The sequence below is a fragment of the Ctenopharyngodon idella genome, chromosome 7, assembly GCF_019924925.1.
Source record: "Ctenopharyngodon idella isolate HZGC_01 chromosome 7, HZGC01, whole genome shotgun sequence".
Classification (NCBI taxonomy): domain Eukaryota; kingdom Metazoa; phylum Chordata; class Actinopteri; order Cypriniformes; family Xenocyprididae; genus Ctenopharyngodon; species Ctenopharyngodon idella.
In genome coordinates this window covers 28,016,980-28,042,476 of record NC_067226.1, presented here as the reverse complement: position 1 = coordinate 28,042,476, position 25,497 = coordinate 28,016,980, and the positions used below count along the sequence as shown (strand labels likewise).

Sequence of the window (25,497 nt, the reverse complement as noted above, 5' to 3'; positions counted from 1 at the left end):
GGAGATGGGAGAAAGTTGTAGAAAGTCAACCATCACTGCAGCCCTCCACCAGTCGGGGCTTTATGGCAGAGTGGCCCGACGGAAGCCTCTCCTCAGTGCAAGACACATGAAAAAACGCATCAAGGACTCCAAGATGGTGAGAAATAAGATTCTCTGGTCTGATGAGACCAAGATAGAACTTTTTGGCCTTAATTCTAAGCGGTATGTGTGGAGAAAACCAGGCACTGCTCATCACCTGTCCAATACAGTCCCAACAGTGAAGCATGGTGGTGGCAGCATCATGCTGTGGGGGTGTTTTTCAGCTGCAGGGACAGGACGACCGGTTGCAATCGAGGGAAAGATGAATGCGGCCAAGTACAGGGATATCCTGGACGAAAACCTTCTCCAGAGTGCTCAGGACCTCAGACTGGGCTGAAGGTTTACCTTCCAACAAGACAATGACCCTAAGCACACAGCTAAAATAATGAAGGAGTGGCTTCACAACAACTCCGTGACTGTTCTTGAATGGCCCAGCCAGAGCCCTGACTTAAACCCAATTGAGCATCTCTGGAGAGACCTAAAAATGGCTGTCCACCAACGTTTACCATCCAACCTGACAGAACTGAAGAGGATCTGCAAGGAGGAATGGCAGAGGATCCCCAAATCCAGGTGTGAAAAACTTGTTGCATCTTTCCCAAAAAGACTTATGGCTGTATTAGATCAAAAGGGTGCTTCTACTAAATACTGAGCAAAGGGTCTGAATACTTAGGACCATGTGATATTTCAGTTTTTCTTTTTTAATAAATCTGCAAAAATGTCAACAATCCTGTGTTTTTCTGTCAATATGGGGTGCTGTGTGTACATTAATGAGGAAAAAAATGAACTTAAATGATTTTAGCAAATGGCTGCAATATAACAAAGAGTGAAAAATTTAAGGGGGTCTGAATACTTTCCGTACCCACTGTATATATAGAGAGAGCCTATATAGCCTATAGCCTAGAGAGAGAGAAAGAGAGAGGTTTAATAACCATACAAATGAAAATAAAAACGTCGGCAGCCCTATAAATAATGTCATCATTGCGAGTTCAGATGTTTCTCTCTGGTGGTTTAGCAATAGTACCTTGTAGCGGAAGTCAAAGCATTTTGCGGGTTGTTTCTAAAAGCAGCTGTTCTTATATAGTGGGTTTAACTTTTCAGAGGCCACTGTTGTAAAAAATGAAAAATTCTTACAGCAAAACACATAATTTACAATTTCACGTGTTGCAGGTGCTTCGTTTAGCTCATCATTGAAGATGTATATTGTCATTTGTGCATTGTTAACTTTAGCTGCTTTAGTAAGAAAATGACAGAGAGCATCTTTAGTTTAAGAGTTGAACACAGCTGTGGTTTGACTTCTGTTCTGTTTCTGCTTAACCATAGTACAGGAAACATTTATGCTTTTTCTGCATCTTTAGTTTCATAAACCTCAAAATGCTATCACAAAAGCAAAGATTCACAGAATGTCTGTGTAATTTTCATTGACTTCCCTTTTTTTAGTAATCTTGTCTGTGTTCAGGAAGGCCTGGACGAAGCACCACTTCTCACTTCTAAACTACCCTCATTTTAGAAAGGAAATGAACATGTTTTAAATCTTGTTGTGGCCAATTACCAATGATCTATCCAATATGAATCAAAATCACGTTATCGACTTTGTGTGACAATATGGGATTGAGCTCTGGTTAAGGAACTATGCGGATATTTAAGAGACACATACACGGAACAATTTAAGTGATGCACCAAACACAAATTCGGCACTGGAGCTGCGTCCCAATTGCCTGTGTGCACAAGCGTAGTGACGAACTTCCGTTGGCGCCAGAAGTCGGCATATCGGTTTCCGGTTTACTTGCGCGACGCTCAAAATGTCTGTTTTTACGTGATGTCTCCAGGATTTGCCTAAAATAAGCATCAGCGATGTTTATCGCATCGCTGATGCCTGGTCCCCTGCTCCCAACAAGCAAGCGGGACAAAGGTTTTAAACTCTACATATCTAGCTATTTGCATAACTACGAGGGTAAGTGGTTTAATCTAATGTGGTGTGCCGTCAGATAGCGGCTAAGCTAGTTAGCGACGTGTTCATTTTTAGTGTAACGTTAGTATAGAAGCTATTTTTAAAGGCAGTCTGTTCGTTTTTTGGTGATAATTGTAATATCAATTGTATTAACTCCTCAGTTTCTAATAAAGATCAGGGCACTGTCAAGAGTCCATGCAGACTGATGTAGATGCAATTAAAACAAATGTCTTTATTTATGCTCCAATAAACATTGTCTCAAAATGACTTCTTGTAAGTTTTCCTTCTTCACATACATGTATAAACAAAGTCCATATCTTGAAGACACAGCATATGATCATAGTCCATAAAGCTTTAGCTGTTAATTTAACTGGTCTTTTCTCTTTCATACTCATTTTCAACACTAGGCAAACTTTGCTTTGACTCAGTAACCCTATCAGAATTCGAACACTCTTCATTTTACATTTTGCAAACAATTGTGAAAAAAACATCACTCAGTCTTTTGCAACCAATGCACTGGAATTACGTTTTACCCCATTGTGTGCACACATACTTTCATATGGCCATTGTAATGTTGCAACAACAAACATATTCCAGTTGATCAGTCCTGGCAAGACGAGCGTACAGTGTAAATCCAGCAACAAATGCAGCAAGTGAGAAGAAAAAGTCCAAGCAAGTCCAAACGAATCCAACGATTAACGTAGAAATAATTTCCACGACGAATCCAGCCAGTGAAGCACAGTTTTTGACTGTAACAGCATGCAGACTGATGTAGATACAATTAAAACAAACATCTTTATTTATACTCCAATAAACATTGTCATTGCACGCTACTCTCCTTATTTTGTGCAGCCAGCGCGCACGAAGGTTGGTGTCCTTCGGGAAGCGGTGGAAGCTCAAATGGCTGTTAAGGCCAATTCACACCGCACCGACAAACGCCAACAAACTCGTTTGTTGGATAGGTGTGATACCCCTGTTGGCGTTGGTCAATCCGTGCCATTCAGCAAAAGCACTGCTTGACTTCACCGACAGAGAGAGGTATAACCACCATGAGAGCAAAGCAGGTTTACCTTCAGTTTAGTTTCAAATTATGTTATGGGTCACATAAATAAAAAAGTTTAAAAACCGGTGTATACCAACCGCAACGCAACAGGTTGCGATCAGATCAATGGCTATAGCGCTTCGGATTTCAGGTTAGTATTTTTATTTTGCCTCAATACTTTAATACAATGAATATATATATGATACTATATTATTAATATTATAAACTGGCCTGCCAATATTGTCAACATGGTTACACATAGGCTATGTAGTTGTGGAATTTTCCCAGTCAGACTTGACTCGTTTGTCGGTGTTTGTTGGGGCAGTTTGAACATGACAGTTTTTTTCTCATAGAATTCTAAATCCAAAGGCCAACTTCTTCGTTGGCGTTTGTCAGTGCGGTGTGAATTGGCCTTTATACTGACCTGAAGCAGAGCAAAGTGGCACACAGCACAGCAGTGCTCCGTAGATCCACCCTCAGTTCTTTGAAACTTAGATGAGTCACGCACATTATATCTCTTTTTCCGTACAACAGCAGCACTCAATCTTGCTTGTTTACTATTGCAGATGAAGACAGGAAGTAAACCGGAAACCGGTATGCCGACTTCTGGCGCCAGCGGAAGTTCGTCACTACGCTTGTGCACGTAGCCAATTCGCTTGCTTATACTATGCCCTAAAAGTGTGTACTCTTTTTATGAAAAAAAAAAAAGTACATAATTTTGAGTGTGTAGCAAAAGAGTACACAACTTTGGGACATACTATCACGACATACAATTGCGTCTTTAATGGTTGCTCTCTGTCGCATACTGACCGTAAACTGGCCTGTCAATATTGTCACAGTTAAAATCCTCCACATTTCATTTCATTTTTTAAACAGGGTTTTAAAAAGCATGTGGTGTTAAAATAATATTTATTAAGAGATTGAAGTGCCTCGTAGTGAATGTTCACACCCACAGATCAATAAGTTACTCATGTTCATTTGTACATACGAGTTCATATTGAGGCTCTGATAGTTTGAATGTAGTAGTGAGAAGTGAAATATTCTATAATGAATTTCTTTGTTTACCTTAGTATTTCTATAGATACAATCACACTGGGCTTCAAATGTTGACAGATTACTGCAAAGTCTTCAAGGTGTAATATGGTGATGCATACAAAATCACTTTGGTGACAGCAAAGCAGTTGAATTTTGCCAGAATTTAATGACAGATACACTGGATTATTTGTTTATTCTATCAATCCTCATGTAAAACAAGCTTTAAACAAACAAGCTATTTCAAATTCATCCACTTTATTAGCAGCAAGGAACACAATCGTGCTGCTTGACTCTGCAGATCGCTGGTCAACGGGAGCATGTATGTTCCAGGGTCTGTTAACACACATTAAGTGAACTTTTTAAAAGGTCAGGACTCATTTTTCCAGGGCCCTGTCAACTTTTTTCTTTTTTTTTCTTTTTTTAACACAAAAAGTCATAGCTCCTCTATGTTAGGGTTAGTAGCTTTCATTACTCCAACCATTTGTTTAGGTCCATCAAGTCTAGGCCTGTTATATTGAGGGCCATACGGAGGTGCTGGGGAACAGAAAATGCCTTTGACGAGTTCCCAAAATAATAATGTCACATTGAGAAAATACAACTTAGTGACATTTTTTTTTTTTTTTCAGGTGCCCACACTATAAAAAATAAACAAGTAATAAATACATAAAAAAAATAAATAAATAAATAAAAAAAACTGGCAGCACTTTACAGTAAAAAAAAAAAAAAAAGCAACATTTTAGGTTTTATGAAACTGAACTTAAATTTATGGTTAAAAAATGATATATTTCATTAACTGATAATGTAGATAATGATGTAGAGCGGGCCTTAAATGAGTAGACATTAGATATCATGTGGTGATTTCAGTTAATCACTGTCTGTCTGTGGTGTGACTGTGGCAGGGTGAATGAACAAAATAACGCAGTGTGAGAACAGTCACTGTTAGAACTTCTCTAAAATAGGATTTTCAAGATGAACAGAGCTGTAACTACTTGAACACACTACATTAGTAGCTAAATATCTTAGAATGAATCTCTCTTTTCTTTCTCCCTGCGTTTCTGAGTAGAGTTTTGTCTCCTCCTCCCTCATCACTTCTTTCAAACACAGGAAGTGTCTGTTTTCACAACAGAAAACAGTCGATAATGTGACAGTATGGGGTCCAGTGCATTGCTTCTCATCTGTGAGTATTTGATCATATTCTATAATATCTTCTGTTTAGTTTTTTAATACATTGTTTCACCCTGTTTTAATACATTGTTTCAGTTATCTGTGTGATAATGCATGTGAAAATGTTAGCCCTGTAAGCACATTTTTTGGTTGTTTTTGTTGTAATACTCTTTCTTCCTATTTCAAGTAGTTATTAGATGTATTTGTGTTAATATGAGTTAGTGTTGTGTGTTTCTGTATCTTTAAATAAACTCTCCATCAGAGGCTCAGAGAGCTTGAGAACAGCGATTGAACAGTTAGTCTGTGTTTCTGCAGACAGCATACATTTCCTCCATCACTTTGATCGCACCATTGGCCGTTTACTTTTGTGATATCAAAAATTTTCAGGACATCATATTTCCCCTCCTGACACATTCATCATTAATCTTTTAATTAATTTAAAAGCTTTGTTTGTATCACTTGATCCGACACATTCAATTTATTCTTCCATAATTTTAATTTATTCTTCCTTTCTTCTATTGATTTCTGCTCCAAGAAACTGGTACTGTCCAATAATTTGCATTTGGAGTGGCATTCTGCACTTTTCTTCTAATGAAGATTCTTCTAAAGCCACACTTCCTCTTCTTTAATGTGATTGCTGAAATCTCACTTGGTCCAGATAGCCTTGCTCTTCTGTAAGGTAGTATCTATCTATCTCTCTCTCTCTCTCTCTCTCTCTCTCTCTCTCTCTCTCACTTCTCACTTCCGGTGTGACTGAGCGTGAGTGGCGTGAGTGATGGTCGGAGTTTTGTGAGTGAGCCTTTTTTTCTTCTCTTTCCTTCTGCTTGGGTTACTGCTATCAAGTGTTGGTTTATTTATTTGTTTGGTTGGGCCGTGTGCTACCGTCTTTTTTGCGGGCAGCATGACGGCCCCACGGTCGCAGGTTTTAAATAAACTCACGCGGCGTCATGGTGTGAAAGTGGCGTCCGCGGTGAGTGTGGAGGATTGCTGTTTAGCTGTCGGAGAAGTTGTGGGGCATGAAAACATATCAGCCTCTAGAATGAACAGTGCCATTGTCATTTTTCTTAGCTCTGTTGAAAAAGCAAATGAGTTGGTTGAGACTGGAATAGTTGTTGACAATCTCTTTACTCCTGATCTCCCACTTTCCATGCCATCCAAAAAGGTGCTGCTGTCCAGCGTTCCGCCTTTCATAAGTGATGAAACTTTGATGAGAATTATGTCCCGATATGAATTTTAACAATCCTTTCTTACAAAAATGAATCACAATACAATTAATTTACAATATTACAAAAAGTGTATAAAAGACAAATCTCCGTCAAAAACAGCACAAAGCTTCATTGCAACACCAAATACCTTCAAAGGTAACAAGATCGTCCATATATTTATAATAATTAAAATCAACCAATATTCTAGCCTTCACCATATTTAAAAACAGCACAACAATATTCTGCTCCACATTTCAGGCAATTCAGGTGACTGACCCCAACAATATGAATGATGAAAACAGATCGGTAAATTGTGAAATCTTAAATACTCAGTCTTGTAAATCCGTTACGAAGACGGACAAGAAAGTCAGCAAGCTTTGCAGCCTAATTTGTTCAGTGATGGCATTGAAATGGAGGCAGAGCAGAGTGAATTTAAAATCCCTTCTAAAAGGAAGAAATCTAGTGACCTTCATGCTGTTAGAGCTAAGAAAGCAGACGTGGAAGATGTTTTTGGTGAGGACGGAATGGAAAGTGGCAGTGAGTCTTCTGATTCTAGCGTCAGTTTCTCAGAGTGACTTCACTGGTCGCAGTTATGAATTGGACGATATTAAGCTCTTTCTCAGAGCTACAAAAAATAAGAGAAGGGTGTGTGTTGATGAGTATTTTCCCGACACAAAACAGTTTGTGGACAAAACTAGGTCTTTTATGTCGGAGGGCTTGTTTACAAACAAGGAAGTATATCGTTTAAAAAAAAAAACTCACTTCTGACAATGCAAACGAAGTTAGCGAGAAAGCATAATAGCTTGGCTAGTGGTGTGTGTGTGTGTGTGTGTGTGTGTGGAGTGCTGCTGTGTTTCTTCTCTCTTTCTTTTTCTTTAAACGTGAGTGAAGTGAATATTGCGATTTTGAATGTAAATGGGGCAAGAGAAATGAGAAAGAGCTGAAATATTTGAGGTAGTTAAACAGAAGAAGATAGATGTTGTTATGTTGCAAGAAACGCATAGTGACTTAAAGAATGCTGCTGATCGATCAGGGGAGTGGGATGGAGTCTCTGTATTGAGTCATAACACCTCACTTAGCGGAGGGGTTGCCATCCTTTTTGGGAAAAGTTTCAGTCCACATTCTTACCAGGTTGAAGAAGTAGTCAAAGGTAGATTTTTAAAAGTAAGAGCATTTTGTTTTTGTTTTTATGTGTGTGTACATTCCAACTTCATCAGTAGAAAGAATGCTATTTTTAAATACTTTGTGTTCTGCTTTGCAAAAATGTTCTGTGGAAGAATATTTATTCTTGGGTGGTGATTTTAACTGTACGGTATCAAACTTGGATAGGAATCATGTTGAACCCTACTTGACCTTTCATAATCGGTTAATTCAGCTTGTTAAGATGCATGATTTATGTGATATTTGGAGACCGTTGTATGAGAAACAAAGACAGTATACCTGGACTCATATTCGTGACAGTGTGATTTCTCTGGCAAGATTAGATCGATTTTTATGTTTTTAAGCATCACTGTAATATTGTAAGAAGGGTTTATTTACCCCAGTGAGTTTCTCTGATCACAGTATGGTGCAGTGTTCTGTGTTTTTAATTTCCATTAAGACAAGGAGTGCATATTGGCAGTTGAATACCAATTTGTTAAGTGACAAGTATTTTAAAAATGCTTAAATTGTTTTGGGATGAGTTTAGAACCACAAGGAATTCCTTTAAATCCTTAAGACAGTGGTGGGATTTTGGGAAAGTCCAAATAAAACAATTCTGTTTACAATATACTCGAAACGTCACTAGGGATGCGTCTCTAAATATGAACATCTTGGAGGCTGACATTTTAAAACTTCAAGAATTGGCTGAGTCAACTGGTGCCCATAGTTTTTTGGATTCTTTATTAAGTAAAAGGACACAGTTGGCTGATTTACTGGGTGTTAAAACACGGGGGGCTCTGGTGAGGTGTTGGTTCCAGAGTGTGGACCAAATGGATGCTTCATCCAAGTTTTTCAATTCTTTTTCAATTTAGAGAAAAAGAATGGTCAGAGTAGGGCCATCCATGCCTTGCGCTCTGAGTCTGGAGGACTACTAACAAACCCTGCTGACATTCGTAAGAAAGCAGTTTGTTTTTATGAGAAATTGTATAAAAATGAACTTGGGGTGGATTACAGGAGTGACAGTGAATTTTTCAACGATTTGCCCCAGGTATCAGAAAAAGCCAATGCTGAGATCTCAGGCACCTTGAGCACGGGGGAGCTATACAAAGCCCTCCAAGCAATGGTGTCCGGAAAAGCACCCGGAATCGACGGCCTGCCTGTTGACTTTTATAAGTCTTTCTGGTCAGAGTTGGGAGAGGACCTGCTGGAGGTGTTGAATGAAAGCCTGGCTGAAGGTCAGTTGCCAATGATCTGCTGTAGAGCAGTGTTAACCCTCCTGCCTAAGAAAGGCGACCTTACAAACGTTAAGTGTTGGCGACCTGTATCACTACTCTGTAGTGATTATAAACTGCTTTCTAAAAGCCTGGCTAATAGGCTAGCAGGAGTGATGGATGGTGTTATCTGTTACTATGTTCCCAGTAGATCAATATTTGATAATATTTCATTGGTCCGTGATGTTTTAGAAGTCTCCAAGATGTTAGATTTAGATTGTGGGTTAATCTCTTTAGACCAGGAGAAAGCTTTTGACCGTGTCGAGCATTGTTATTTGTGGAGAGTTATAGAAGCTTTTGGGTTTTGTCAGAGTTTTATTAATTATATTAAATTTCTTTATAGTGACGTTGAGAGTATTCTTAAGGTGAACGGTGGTTTATGTGCTCCTTTTAAAGCTCAAAGAGGTGTTAGGCAGGGGTGTTCTTTGTCTGGTATGCTTTACTCTTTGGCTATAGAGCCTCTTTTACAACAAATTAGGGGCAAACTTTACGGTATATGTTTGCCAAACTGTAAAAGTAATTTTATTTTATCAGCATACGCAGATGATGTTATAATTATGATTAGCATGTAAAGTGACATTCAGGTTCTTTTAAATTTACTTAACTTTTAAAGGTCTATCTTCTGCAAGTGTAAACTGGAGTAAAAGTGAAGCTTTATTATTGGGTAAATGGGCGGATGGGAAACCAAAACTTCCTGAAGGTTTAAGTTGGGTTAAATTTGGTTTTAAATATTTAAGGAGTGTTTCTGGGTGACGAGTTAACAGTACAGAAAAATTAGGAAAGAGTCATTGAAAAGGTTAAAGGTCATCTGGACAAATGGAAATGCTTAGTGCCAAAGATGTCATATAGAGGGCATATTTTAATTATAAACAACTTGGTTGCATCTTCATTGTGGCACAAGTTTGCTTGTGTTGATCCTCCTCTATATCTGTTAACAAAAATTCAGTAATTCTTAGTAGATATTTTTTTTTGGGAAAAATTTCATTGGGTCCCACAGAATGTGTTATTTGCCAAAGGAGGAGGGTGGACACGGTTTAATACACCTTCAAAGTAGAATAGCAACCTTTCATTTGCAATTTGTACAAAGACTACTAGTTGGCTCAACTGATTTTAAATGGTGTGCTGCTGCGCATGTCATTTTACATAATCCTGGGAGTCTGGGTTTAGATAAGACTCTTTTTCTTATGGACCCAATGAAATTGAACACTTCTGGCCTGCCAGTGTTTTACAGAAATATTTTTAAGGTTTGGAGTCTTTTTGTTTTTAAACAAGCAGAAGGTCCACAGTCTCTTCACTGGCTTTTAGAGGAGCCCTTCATTTGTGGAGCATGCCTGGATGTGTCTGCAAATGGACTTTTCCCAGGACTTAACAAGATGCTCATTGGTAGCAGTAAGTAATAACTTTGGGCCAGTTACTGGAAATATCAGGACTCGATTTCAAGAATGAAGAAGCGATTGCTCAACATTGGAGAATCAGGTCAACACGTGTAGTTGCACAGCTATTGATGAAATGGTGGGCAGCTCTTAAACCAACGGAAAAGACTTTGTTGACTGAGTATTGTGACGGTCTGTAAACCAAATCCTGAAGACTCTTTTCCTTGCTTGTTTTATTCAATGAACCTTGAAGGATTTTCTGGAATTTTTCTAGAAACTGTTGGATCCGTGTGTATAGACTTTTTTTCAAGCACTGGAAAGGCTTTGTATTGTGTGATTATTTTTAATAAAAAATATGTTGAATATGAAAATTGATACTCCATGGTGCAATTTTTTTTAAGTTAAACAAGGGCAGAAAGCCTGAGTGGAGAGCACTATATAAACCACCGTTGATCAAGAAGACGGGTGACTTCATTCTTCATGGCTCTGTTGCTGTCAGTTCTTTTATTTCAATCTTAAATCCTGAAGTTAGTGCTGAATGTCCTTTTTGCAATGTAAGAGAAACCATCTTCCATGCTTTTGTGAACTGGAATAGATTAGAACCTTTGTTTTTGGTTTTAAGGAATATTTTTATTAGCTGTAATGAGACTTTTTCCATGGATTTATTTATTTTGGGTTTTAAATATGTGTTGAAAAACAGATCTGTTTGTCAGTTACTGAACTTTGTTTTGGGCCAAGCAAAATTGGCTATTTATTTAAGTAGAAAAAAGAAAGTTGATCAAAATGTGGAGCAGAATATTGTTGTGCTGTTTTTAAATATGGTGAAGGCTAGAATATTGGTTGATTTTAATTATTATAAATATATGGACGATCTTGTTACCTTTGAAGGTATTTGGTGTTGCAATGAAGCTTTGTGCTGTTTTTGAAGGAGATTTGTCTTTTACACACTTTTTGTAATATTGTAAATTAATTGTATTGTGATTCATTTTTGTAATAAAGGATTGTTAAAATTCAAATCTCTCTCTCTCTCTCTCTCTCTCTCCTTCTCTCATATATATATATATATATATATATTTATATATATATAGATAGATAGATAGATATAGATATATAGATATGTAGACCAAGAAAAAGAAAAAAGTTCCAGAAAGTTCTAGAAAGTTTTAAAAGTGCTACTTATAAGCAGTAATGTTTGTTATATGTTTGTTCCAATTTTTTATCTGTCCCTTTTTTTAACTTAGAGAAATTAGGGCCTTATTATTATTAAGCAAAAGGTCATCGATTTATGATACAGGAAATCTTTTATTTGAAAAATAGTCAAAAAGTTATAACCCTACTGAACACACAATTTCTAACACTTTTCATTCTCTCTGCTCTTCTTATAGAAAATGATTTGCAAAAAAAGTATTTGGCCACTTATTGTCAAACCAGTTTATCAAACCAAGTGGCATCAACCAACAAATAATGCTCAAGCTTTTCTCAGAACAAACTTCTCTTTTCTGAGACACTTTTCAGTTATTTTTAACCACTTGGTCTGAACTTCATTTTTAGTGGTTGTATGAAGTCGGTTCAGACGGGTGTCAAACAGAATAACCACAGGTTTCATGTTCCACCAGTGCTTTACAGTCAGACTTTTGTCTTCATATTAAACATATTTGTTCATTCATATTTTGAAAAGCTAATAAACTATTTTGAGAAATGTCTTGATTGAAAACTGTTTGTGTTATATTTATTTAAATGTTACTTGTTTTGATACATTGCAAATATATTGATACATTTTTAAATGTGGTTTAAGATCATTTTCACACCTAGTTTATTTGAGCGCTCCAAGTGCTCTCGCCTCAGTTAGAAATAATTCATACGTCAACACAAATGTTTGAGCACCCCAAGCAATCCACACCCACATTAAAATAATGTGTTCTGAATATGGTTTGTTTTTGTGTCATTTTAGTGGGAACTGAGATCATCTATTGTGTTGACGTATGAATTATTTCTAACCGAGGCGAGAGCACTTGGAGCGCTCAAATAAACTAGGTGTGAAAATGCTCTTAGGCCACATTTAAAATATATATAATTAAATCTGCAAAATATATCAAAACAAGTCTACTTTTGTGATTCGATTGAGTCCTTTTTTAAGTCCATTTACATTGTGAACATCAAAAGCATTGAGGTCACTTGCAGCTGCTTCTCTTTCTGGTTCACTTTACTGAACTGGGTTTGGTTCATTTAATCTGAGCTGTTCTATAAAAACACTCTCCTCTGGTTTCACAGACAAGGTTTAAGCTAGTCCCAGACTTGTTTGAACTAAAAGCAACTTGCACCAACATATCTTAAAATATGTCAGTGTCATTGTTTTGTCTCAAGATGCATATGTGATTTTCTAAGGCACGTTTATAAAAGCTACTTAAATGTCCTAATTGAAATAAGGGGTAATCCTGGCTTAATCTAAGCCCTGTCTGTGAAACCAGTGTCTAAGTGTCCAAATAATTTTTGCAGCTGCTGTAAAGTCACAATGAATTTGATGGTGTCAAAGTCAAACAGGAAGTGATGTTGTGTGTCTCAAACACTTTGACCTAATTTGGTTTGGACTTCTGTAGCTTGTTTTGTTCCAGTGAAGAACCGGTGGTGTGAAATATTAATGTTAATATTTGCTTTTAACATGTATGTAAATGCATCATTCTATATACTTTTTTTATAGTGTCTTTCATGTTTGTTTGTTTTGTTTGTTTGTTTTTAAATGAGCAAACACAAACAGGGGAAGCAAACAGAATTATATAAAATTGATAAATAAAAATAGAAAAGCAAAATACAAGAAGAGGGAGCAAAACGCATATGAAACTTCAGAAACAAACAAAACAAGCGAAGGACTTCATTGCAGAAGCACTACTGAAACCACAGTCTGACATTACATTAGTTGATGAGAATAACATCATATGTTGAATGTTGTGAAGCTCAGTGGTTCAAACTGCTTCTCTGTTGTTGAGCATCAGTGAATCATCAGTGAATCGACTCTCGTATCAGTTCATGAGTCCTGTGAAGTCATTGTGTGTGGTGATGTTAAATGCTGGAGAATAAACCATCACTTCTCACCTGGATGAGCATCAGAACTAGGCCTGGGCATTAAAACGGTATCGATATTTATCGACGGTACGTCTTATTCGATAACGATAGAAAAAAATGTTCGATATAACTCTCGCTATAGTTTCACTTAAATGCATTAAAATGTAAACAGACATGAAGTTCGGTTGCATGAACAACTCTCAAGCTCGCTCCATCCCTTGCTGTGGAGTTCAGCTGCGCAATCGCCATGTGAGATCAGAACACAGAGACACATGAAAATGAGTGCTGTACCTGCCGGCGACGAGGGGATTGTGAATACAAAAGGACATGTCAGCTCGTCTGAGGCAGTTTCATGGTTTCCTTACGTCTTACAGTTGATCTGCTTCAAAGTTCGTCTTGAGAGAGCAGTTGTCATGTCGGTATAAACAGCTGCACAAACAGTGTTTTTAACCACATAGTATCTTTATTTCTGTGTTACAAATATTCAAATTATCACAGAAATACTGAGAGAAAAGTTTATAGTTCATTTATAAACACTAATGTCTATGTTATCGATCAAAATAGAGCAAATCAGCTTTTGAAAGAAACTTGAAGCGCTGAAAATGACGCATTAATCGATTACATTGTTTCACCACCAGGTGGCGATAAGTGACTGTTAAAAATGTATTTGACGTTGAATCTTCATTCAACAGATTCTTTCAAATACACTGATTCATCCAGTAATGAAACAAGAGTATTTATGGGCGTGTAATTGAATCATACATCCAAACAGATTTTTTTAAATAATTAATTCAAATATATTTAAATTTTTAAAAAAGACTGCAGCAATTAATATTTTGTCAGAACCTCTAGTAAATTACATTATTAGTTGACATTAGTTGACGTTTAGTTGACATTCAGAATTGTGATCTCGGTTTGAAACAAACAAACAAAACAAAAAATTCTCAATTTATCCAGAATTGTGCAGCTCTAAGTTTCTTTAACACTTATTTATTTAATCTTCATATAAAATGTAAGAAAGATTTGTTTACATTTTATTTAGTTTTGTTTAAAAATTATTTGTTGTTTGCCTTAATTAAAAATGCATTGGTTAAATTCAAACATTTTTTTTTCTATTAAAATTTTTTCAATAATTATCGATACCGATCAATATGAAACATTATATCGTGATAATTTTTTTAGCTGTGTCGCCCAGCCCTAATCAGAACAGAAAAACACTTTCAGTTCATGTAGAATAAACTCTAGACATGTTTCAGTGTGTGATTTACATTGTGTTGAATGAATGGAAATGCTTCATATCTTTGTTTCTTCTGCTTTTAGTGCTGATGTCCTTCATCCACTCTGGACTCAATCAAGATGCTGAAGGTACTGTGCAGTACTACAGTAAAATTGATTTTTTTTAAACTAATGTGAATTGTGTTATAGTTGTTTATTTGTCTACATGGATACATCAAGATCCCACAATTGTTCTCCCTCTTTGCTGATGTTTTATGTCCATGTTTTGCACATTTCACAGAATCATCTAACTGTAGTTCCTTATTCTGCAAAAACATTACAGAAATCGGATATTTATTCAATCAATCAAACAGTCTTGCAGTTGTAACATAGTTCAGTCAGACATTGATTTCAAAAGATCATAATCCACTGTATAAAACAGAAATGAGTTCTGCACAGTGAGAGTTTTGTTCAAGTCTCTGAGGTGCTGCAGTTGTAATGTTCACTGTAATCAATGACTGTGTCATTAAGATCTTGTGCACCAACTATGCTTAGCTTTATTCATTCAGTATGGTTTGGTTTGAAGGGCTGGGAGAGATAAAGGCTTGAGAAAAGACAGAGATTCCCAATTTCTTTTCAGATATTTTAAAACATTCTGACTGTAAACAGCACCATCTACTGGTCAGAACAGGTAGAAAAATAATACAAAGGACAGACTGGATAAATATATCAGTTTCATTTAGTTTTTACCAATACATACAGTTTTGATGTAATTATTACAATTTACACGGACTATAATTTTTTTATTTAATAGTGTTTTTCTTATAAGGAAGTTCTGAGTTCATGATAGTGATCTTGATACTGCAATGCTTTTCAATATTTACTTCTATGTTTATCAGTAAAACCTGTAGTGAAGGTGACGCCAGATCAGCCTGTGTTCAGAGGAGAGAGAGTCACTCTCACATGTGACTTACAGGGAGGACGAAACATTCAGTGGTTTAAATGTGTATGGATAGAAAGGGTTTCCATAACAACAGCAGAGTTCAGTTTCACAGCTCAAGTGTCTCACAGTGGTGAATACAGATGTAGAGGAGAGAGATCAGACTCACAGACAGACATCAGTGCTGCTGTTACACTGACTGTATCACGTGAGTGTTCATATTCAGATCTGTTTAATGATCGTTTAAAATTAATATTTCAACACTTATCCACATCTGTTGCTATAAGAGGACTGAAGAAATTCACTTTTAGTCATTATTCTGTCACTGCACACATCTTGTGTTGCGTGTTTTGTGGAGGTTCTGGTTTATTATAAAATCATGTAAATTGTGATTTTGCAGTGTTATGGGCATCTCAATCTTTCATATTTATTTTAGTCACTGTCACTATGGATAACGGTTATAGTCACAATATGGTGAGAATAGAAAAGGACTTGAGCGAGAGAGTTCAATACAGATGAGTTTTGTACTGAAGTCAGAGAGAATGACGTGACTTACAGATAATTAGTGTTGTAGTCGAGACCACAAACTGAGACCAAGACCAGAATGTGTTCCCAGCACATTATTTGTTCTTAGAATTTTTGTTTTGTTCTAAGAAGGTTTTCCAAACATTCTGTTTTGGTTTTGGAAACGTTCAAATGTCCAGTTTCCTTAATTTTGAATGTCATTTAAATGTTTGATGTTCCTGAAACATTATTTCAACTTTTTTTATTTTTTTATTAACAACTCAACATTCTTCACAGTAAAGTCCTCCTCGAAAACTTTACTAATTATTACAATGGAGAATGTTATAGTGACGTGATACACAGCAAAATCCTCAGTGTTAAATGAACATCGATGTCTATATGAGGCCAAGAGTGTCAAAGTAACACTGAAGCAACTGCAGTTAATGAGATAATTAAGTGATTAAAGTTTGACTGTATTTCTGTCATTCATCAGAAGTACTAACAGAGGTTTAAATGTTGAAGATTTCATTTAAATGTGTTTGCTTTAGTCGGGCTCTTGACCCTTGTTAATTTGTCTTTCATCAGTAATTGTCACACTGATCTCTGTTCATTAAACACGGGGGATTTTGCTGTAACATCCAACATTAAGCCATTGTTTAAAACCCCTTTCATGCATGGAGTCCACTAGAGTGGACAGATATTTGGAAGCCATTCTGAACCGTTTAAGTTGTTGTACCATGTCCCAACCACCAAGTGGTGAACCCCCAAAGCATTAATTCCATTTAAATATTGTCTTTGTATCTCTTTGTTGTTTTGAGATATTGCATCATACATTCAAAATAGCGAAGAGAAGAGGAGATGCACCAAGTACCTCAGGAATAAGTGTTAAATCCTTTTATTCTTAGAAAGACAGGTACAAAACTGTTTTTTTAGCGAAATAATATTATTTATTTTTTTTCTTTAACAGAAAATACATCTGTCCACTCCGAACGTTATGTGCCAAAGGGTATATTGTGCCGATTGGGCCTATATTTAGATTCTGCCTTATTTTGTATGTTTTAGTTAAAATTATTATATAATTTACACTTGAATAGTTTTATTAAAAACTATTTTAAATAGTCTTCAGATTTTATAATTTATTTCAATGCTTACAGTATTTATTTATTAAGTCATATAAAAGTGTAAATTTTATAATGAATAATACCTATTTTATTAATAGTTTTATTGATGGAAGAAGGCAAATCAAATAAGTATGATACTGGTTAATTGTTTTAAATAACAGTTGGCCATTTTTAAATTAATACAATTTCGAGAGACAGAATGCTCCCCCCCCCACCCCTCTCTATTGTTGTTGTTAATGTTCTCATGTGTATTCACACCATTTGCTCTTAGTAAATGTTGTTGTTGTTGTTTTTTTGTTTTTTTTTCAGACCAAACATTGAGTTCTGTTGAATCAGTTTTTATACCGCTGATGTGTGGTATCCACTGCAGTGGACAGATATGTAACTCCCTCAAAATGAACTATATTGAAAACAAAAAGTTTTGGCACTTTCACTTGTTTAAAAATAAAAACAAACATTAAAAAAATATTACTTTGTGAATTAATAATTCATGCATGAAAGACTTAAGCCAAAAAGTTAGTGATCGTTAATTTTTAATACACGTTTAAAGAATGTTGTTCAAAGAATGTTTTCTGCCAACATTATGAGAACATTCATCAAATACTAATGATAATATGTCGATTTCACAAAGGGACATTTAAAAAACCATCTACAAATGATGTATAAATAACGTTTTTATGCTAACCTTTTGAGAAGAACATTTGTTCATAACTTTGAGAGAACTTTGCAAGAACATTAGCCAAAGTTATGAGAACGTTCCCTGTTGAGACCAAGATAAGACCAAGACTTTGAGGGGTTGAAACCCAGTCAAGCATGAGACCTGCACACCTCAAATTCATCTAAAAGATCCACATATAATGCCTGAGAAATGTCTTATATTTAATCAATAAATACAATTAGAATAATAAGACACTATATAGAGCAGTTACAAATAAAATGAAATCACTAACAACAAAATAAATCTTTGCACTGCAGATGTGGCACAGAAGTTGCATCTGAATTGCTACAATTACAACTGCATAAATATGTGTATCTGTAGGTGAGTGGCAGCAAATCACTTAATGAGTGAATCACAGAATCATTTATTCAACCTGTTTGTTCAAAGCAGCTGATTCATTCAGTAATGAAACACAGTTGCTCTGAAGCTCACAACAGTTCCCAGGTGAAAAAAAGTATACTTCCATAATGTACTTAAAGTGTCCTATTTTTGCACGCTAATTTTGTACTTAATATACTAAAAATTCTTCTTTAGTACTTCTAATCTTAAGAACATCTAAGTGTACTCAACTGTGTTATTTTGAGACAGTATGAAATATGAACTATATATATATATATATATATATATACTATCCCTGTATTTAAAAAAATGTATTTAGTTGTAGTACACTATGGGTTCAAGTATGCTATAAGCGTTAACTAAATACATTTTTTAAATACAGGGATAGTATATTAAAAGCACAATTTAGTTCATATTTCATGGTGTTTCAAAATAGCACAGTTGAGTACACTTAGATGTTCTTAAGAAGTACTAAAGAAGAATCTTTAGTATATTAAGTACAAAATTAGTGCACGAAAATAGAGCACTTTAAGTACGTTATAGAAATGTACTTTTTTTCAGCTGGGTTCTGCTGTGGATTTGTTTCATAAAAACACTTCGCTCCTGCATGTGTGCTGTAAAACAGTGAAGCATTAAACAACAGCTAAAATACTTACAAAAACATATTTGTTTGTATTTAATTTATTGTTGCCTGCACTTACTGGAAATCTTTGCACAAATGCAGCTGTGCTTTGAACAGCTTGAATCTTGTTGTCATTTTTCTTCCTGACTGAGCGTTACAGTCCATCTCTCTTTTGGGGGCTTTATTCTGTTTAATTAGTGATTCTTCCCTATAAAGTAAAGCATCACTATTGTTCTCTTGCAAACTAGTTATTCTTCTTCATCTGATTAAAACTTCAGCTCGTAACTCGTCCCGCACTGTTTGTCATCGACCCATGAATGAGGCGTCAAATCATGTGGATTATTGAAGAGAGATGTGCTGTATCTTTTATAAGCGATATAATATATACCTCGCAATGGTGTATAAGTTGTACCCATGAGGCGTAAGAGCCACCCGAAAATGCCCCATTGACATACTGGTGAAGGGACGGCCCTTGAAACAGAGATTGTGCACACGTTTTTCCTACTATGGTAAATGGCATAGAAATTTTATGTTGAACATAACTCTGGATCACAGTGTCATAGATACAAGGGGACGGGCTCATTTTGCACAGGCTATCAAGCCATGCCCTAGCAACCATTTAGAGCACCCTAGCAACAAGTTTCATAGACTTCCATTCAAAGAGATCAAAGGAATATCTTTGGATTGAAGTGTCATAGAATCATGAGGGTGAGCTCGTTTGACTCGGGGCAGCAAACAGCCAATCACCAATCACCTTCAACACTTCCTAGCCATGCCCTAGTAACCATTGATGAGCACCCTAGCAACCCAAACCCAAAGAGGGATATCTTAGAAGCATGGGGGTTGGTTTATACCATTCATACTGACAAGCAGCCTTAGGAGTATAATCACTGGCAGCTGCTTCCTAGCAACCAAACAGAGTACCCTAGCAACCGTTCAGCAATACCTGTATCAGAATATCGCTGAGAGACGGAGGTTTGGCTCTTTTGACTCATTCTAGCAAACAGGACTTCCAGCATGCTACACAAACTAGCAGTGAATAGCTACATGCTAATAACCATTAGCTAAGTGTTAAAGCATGCTAATAACATGCTAAGAACTCTACAGAAACTCCATAGTAACCAACTGTGACAACTACCAACAGCCTAGCGACAACATAGAATCCACCCAAAACACCATAGCAACACTCAAGCAACCACCTAGCAATGCTCTAGCAACCACCTAGAACACCCTAGCAACCATCAGAATACCTTAGCAAACGACTAGCAAAGCTTTAGTAACCACCTAGAACACCATAGCAACACCCTAGCAACTATCTGATTATCTTAGCAACCACCCACAACACACAAGCAACCGCCTAGCAACCACCTTGAGTACCTTAGCAACTGCCTAGCAACACCCCAGCAACCACCCTGAGTACATTAGAAACTGCCTAGCAACACCATAGCAACCACCCAGAATACCCTAGCAACCACCTGGGATACTCTAGCAACCACCTAGCAACACCATAGCAACTGCCTAGCAACAACTCAGAACACCTTAGCAACTGCATAACACCCTAGCAACCACACAGAACACCTTAGCAACCACACAGCAACACCCTAGTAACCACCCAGAACACCCTATAAGCAGCTAATAAGTAGTGACATGACATAACTTCATAGCCACGTGTGACGGTCTTGCCTGGGTGGTCTTACTGCTAAGCTCCACAATGGAGAACACGTAGAAATAAGGGAAACTGCACGGAGAATTAAAATCACTTCCACAGCATGTCTCATCTCTGCTGTTTATTTAAAACAGTTCTTTCTTTTTTAGTCTTTTCAAATAAATTAAATCTTTATGCGTTGTGATCGTATCGTGTTAACAATTTTTCAATTTGACAACTTAAATAGATATTTCAATGAATTGATCACAAATAAATGAAAAACTGAACATTTCAATTCAATTAAGTTCAATTCGAAGGGTAAACATCCCCACCTAGCGGCGAACATATACAATTCCATTTGAACAATTAATTAATACATTAAACACGAAAACACACATCTTACAACATACCTGCACAATGGAGAACACGTAGAAATAAGGGAAACTGCACGGAGAATTAAAATCACTTCTACATAAAACAAAGACAACGCACAAATTAATTACGACTAGGCCTCGTAATACAAACTAAAAATAACTCAACATAAAACACCACATTCGACGCCAAACACATATCAACAGTTCTACAAGAAGTTCATTGCAGGATAAATCAGCAATAAAGCAGTTAGTTATGTGTTTTTAATCATTTTAACTTATAATTCTCCGGCTGCTGAAAACGTGCGACTTACCCACAGCATGTCTCATTATCTCTGCTGTGGGCGGTCCCTATTTCACGTGCTATATGCCATCAAGCAGCAGACAGATGGCGCTGTCCCCATTTATGCATCAATCTAACACTTTTACACACCGTTACACACGCCCACTGTATAACAAAAATAGAAAGCCATATCTCAGCACCAGAATATTGTAGAATTTTTTTTTCCTTTTTTTTGACTCAGACTGGCAAGCAGTCTTTAAATATCACCCAATAAACGGTATAAACACACCCTAGAAACCTTTAAGAGTAACCTAGCAACTGTACAAACACATAAATAACCCATATCTCAGCACCAGAACATGGTTCAGACGTGGTGGTTGGCTCTTCTGCAATCGTAAAAACACTGAAGCATCTGCTCAGTGCCGGAAATGTACATTCTAGTTCTCTCTGTTCTTGTGTTCAAAACAATATTTCATTGCGCCTGCTGCACCCATGGTACGACAGCAAATTTCCTTGATTATTACGCCGGAATGAGAGTATAGTTCCAAGTCATATCGGCCTAGAAAATCGCAACTTTTAATTTTCCTTCGGTCTTACTACACGATGTAACTACAGAAGAGTCAAGTTTTAAATATGAAAAATATTGAAACTCTTTAGTCATTTTTTAACGAGATGCTAACGGTCTTATTCAATGAACTATGCTAAGCTATTCTAAAAGTGGTACCGTCAGACCCGGAGATCAGCTGAATGGATTCGAAAACGGTAAAACTCAACTGTTTAACTCTAGGGGAGTTGGAAAAGGAGCCTATTTTCAAAAAAAGTGGAGTGTTCCTTTAATGGTCACTAATTACACTTTAAGTCCATTCAATAACATTAAACATCTTTTTATTGCTGCTTGGACTTCTGAAATCTATTAGTATTTATACAAATGCAGCTTTGTGTTACTTTTCAGATGATCCTGTCATCGTTTTCTCCCTGATTATGACTGAAAGTTTATCAACTGTCAATCATTAGACATTAGAATTAATATTTATTTCATCCCACACTCAAAGTTTCAACATTAGCTCACCTGAAAATAAACATTCTGTCCTCATTTAATCTCCCTCATGTCCTCCAAATCTGTATGTTTTTCTTTAAAACGTTTTTTAACAGTGTGCTGATTGCTATTATAATGGGTGAGATTCTGAGCTTTCAGAGTTCAAAAAGAAAACAAAAGCACCATAAATGTATCATAAAATAAGTCTAATGACTCTATATGACAGAAATCATGAAGATAATTTTAGTCTCCATCATCCTGTCCAGAGACACAGTTTAGAAACAAAACATGCAGCCTCTGTTTACTGACAGTTTACAGACATCTCTGATCACTGATATTCTGCAGAAAGAGAAAAAAAGGGGGAAAAAGGCTGTCACTGTCTAAACTCTTCACATTATGACTAGAAAGATAGAGAAAGTTCAGACTGTCCAGTTATTTCAGCAGACATACTGGATCATTTTACTGAGTATTACAGAAGAAAATAAACTTCAGATGTTTAAAGAAAAAAAAAAATCACTCATCAAAAACAAAGGAGGAGGTTAACTTTACCTTTACTAGTGGAAATAAAGTCAGTTTATACAGAATCCACAAGATTTTAAAGTTCTCAAGTGGAATTTGCATGAAACCATTTAGTTGAAAAAAAAAAAATATATATATGAACACATTTGTGTTTCTTCACAGATTTACCTACATCTACACTGACTGTGACTCCAGACAGATCTGTATTCACTGGAGAGAGAGTCAATCTGAAGTGTGTGATAGAGACTTACAGATACTGGATCTGGAGAAATTACCAGAGAGATGACTGGAGAGACTGGACACATGAGTGGAGATATGAGTGGTATAAAGGCAGCAGATACAGTGTGTTACAGACGTCTGAGCGTTACACTGTATACAGAGACACTCTCAGTATTGTTGGAGCTGTTACATCTGATCAGGATCAGTACTGGTGTAGAGGACTGAGAGATGGAAGACCAAACTCATCACATTCAAGCTCTGCTGTTTCTCTCTCTGTGAAGGGTGAGTTGAACATCATTGTCCTCCTAAATTCTCTCTACTGTGATCACACATCCAATCGAGAGACTGTGGTTTTGTTCAGAATGTAAAACTATCTTACTGCTTACTGAATTCAGCATATTATACTGTATTATACCTGTTTTTTAATATGTGAAACAGATCATTTTATGCCACGATGATTCAAACTGTCACATGACCTCATCACATTACAAGTTTAATTTGGCACTATTTTTTACTGTCTTAAATTATATAAATATTGTACAACCTGCAGTTGTGTGAATACAAAATAATAAACTAGATATGAGAGTTTCATTTAGTTTTTATCAATAATTACAAATATTTTGATGTAATTAATACAAAAATAAAATGTCTTGCATAGAAAACAGATGTTTTGTCTGCATTATGTGCACATTGAAGCTCCAACAGCAATATTATTTTGCTGATAATTTCAGCCTTATGTGTATGATATTTTTAGATATATTTTAAGTGTTTTAGCAGAAATGTAAGGTTCAAGTCTGAAAATCACAATTAACTTCAGCATTCAAAATAGATGACCACTTTCCTTCTGATCTTATTATTCTTCATACAGAATTGTGATTGTTTTGCATATCTGCATACAGAATTGTGATTGCTTAGTCCTTTTTGCAAATATTTAACCTTTAACCAGTAACAGTAAAGTGACAGAAGCACAGACGGTTCCAGAAAGCAGGATTAATTTACCGTCCCATAAACCCTGAACTGTGTTGATTAACCTAAACCTTTCTCACTCGTGGTTATCGGTTCCAGAATTCCCGCTGGGAGTAAGTTCAGTCAACTCAGAGCTCATGTCGAACACACAAAGACATTCTTGATCTCAACAGAGCACCAAATCCTGGAGTCAGCTGTGTCTCATTTTGAAAGTCATTTTCATTTCAGTAAACTGACCGCTACATTCCAAATAAGGAAGCTACAGCAATTTACACTTCACTAGGAATAACAGTCAATTTTATAACGGTTACTGCATCCTCCAGATGACGCAGCCTTCGAAATGAGACACATCTCCATGGAAACAGATGCTAAGAAGCAGCGTGTCGTACTTCTCTTTTCAATCTGCAATTTACATCCTTAGTGCAGATTGTTGCCTAGTGGACAGTTGTGCAATCATTATATTTTTTATTACTGATTAAACTATATTATATTACTGTGCACACAAATTATATTGTTTTTGATGTTTTCAATAAATTAAAAAAGAAAAATTTACTGAACTAAAAAAAACAGTCTGTGCTTGCAAAGATAATATGGCTGAATAAGGTTTTTTTTAAATTTAGCCTTCTTGCTTCAACATTTGTTGATATTTATAATTTTAATAAAAAAAGCTAAAACGTTGAGATTATCCGCTTAATTATCCATAAACTTACCTCAAGTCTGTCACATAACCTGCTTAATACTCTGAACTATAACTAATATTCCCTGAACTTACCCAAAACTTTAGCATTATTCTTTGAAAGCACTGGAATTTCCTTCTCAAATTCTAGACTATATTTTTGCTATTCTGTTTCTTGTCACTAGTGGGAGCAGAAAAGACACACTTCCCTTTAATTAAAAATAAATTACATAGATTAGTGTATAAAAACAGAAGAATACTGAAGAATATGACCAATAACACCTATAAATGAACTCAACACTGAATCACTGTACACTTACAGATAAACCGAAGCCAATTCTGACTGTAAAGCCCCAGAGTTCAGTGTTCACTGGAGACACAGTTACTCTCAGCTGTGACGTGGGACAGTCAACTGGATGGACGTTTCTCTGGAGGAAAGACTCAAACCCTGAATCCACTGATCATTCAACTAAAACAATCAGTTCTGTGAGAGTCTCTGATGGAGGAACATACCAGTGCAGAGCAGAGAGAGGAAAATACTACACAGAGCTCAGTGATACAATTAACATAACAGTAAGCAGTAAGTGCTCTTTCAGTTTGTAGATTTTTCAATGAAAGCTAATTTTGAGTTTTAAAAAATTCAAATATGAAGTGTGTTGTTTGCTCTTTTCATAGAGAGACCCAAACCTGTAGTGCGTGTTCAGCCTGATGTTCGTGTGTTCAGAGGAGAGACGGTCACTCTCACATGTGACATACAGGAGACAGGAGTCTGGCGGTACATCTGGTATAAAGATCATTACAGTGCAGGACAAGACAAGAACTATAAAATCACATCTGTGGATTGGTCTCATGCTGGTGTGTACAGCTGTAGAGGAACCCAGCCTAAAGCCCCACAGTACTCAGAGTTCAGTGATGGAGTTACACTGACAGTATCAGGCGAGTGTGTTCATCTTTTCATTACATCACTTTAACCCTAAGACATTGAGTAGAAAACCAGGCAAATTTTA

The 25,497-nt window shown here is 36.3% G+C and overlaps 2 protein-coding genes across 2 annotated transcripts in view; both read left to right on the top strand.

Annotated features, from left to right (window-relative positions):
* Positions 1-25,497, top strand: part of LOC127515292 (Fc receptor-like protein 5) — a 487,356-nt gene that overhangs the window by 150,872 nt on the left and 310,987 nt on the right. The window contains exons 5-6 of the mRNA XM_051898789.1: positions 24,813-25,070; positions 25,166-25,426. Coding sequence (XP_051754749.1) covers positions 24,813-25,070; positions 25,166-25,426 — 519 coding nt within the window. The remainder of the gene's footprint in view (positions 1-24,812; positions 25,071-25,165; positions 25,427-25,497) is intronic.
* Positions 1-25,497, top strand: part of LOC127515291 (titin-like) — a 438,556-nt gene that overhangs the window by 404,200 nt on the left and 8,859 nt on the right. The window lies entirely within an intron of this gene.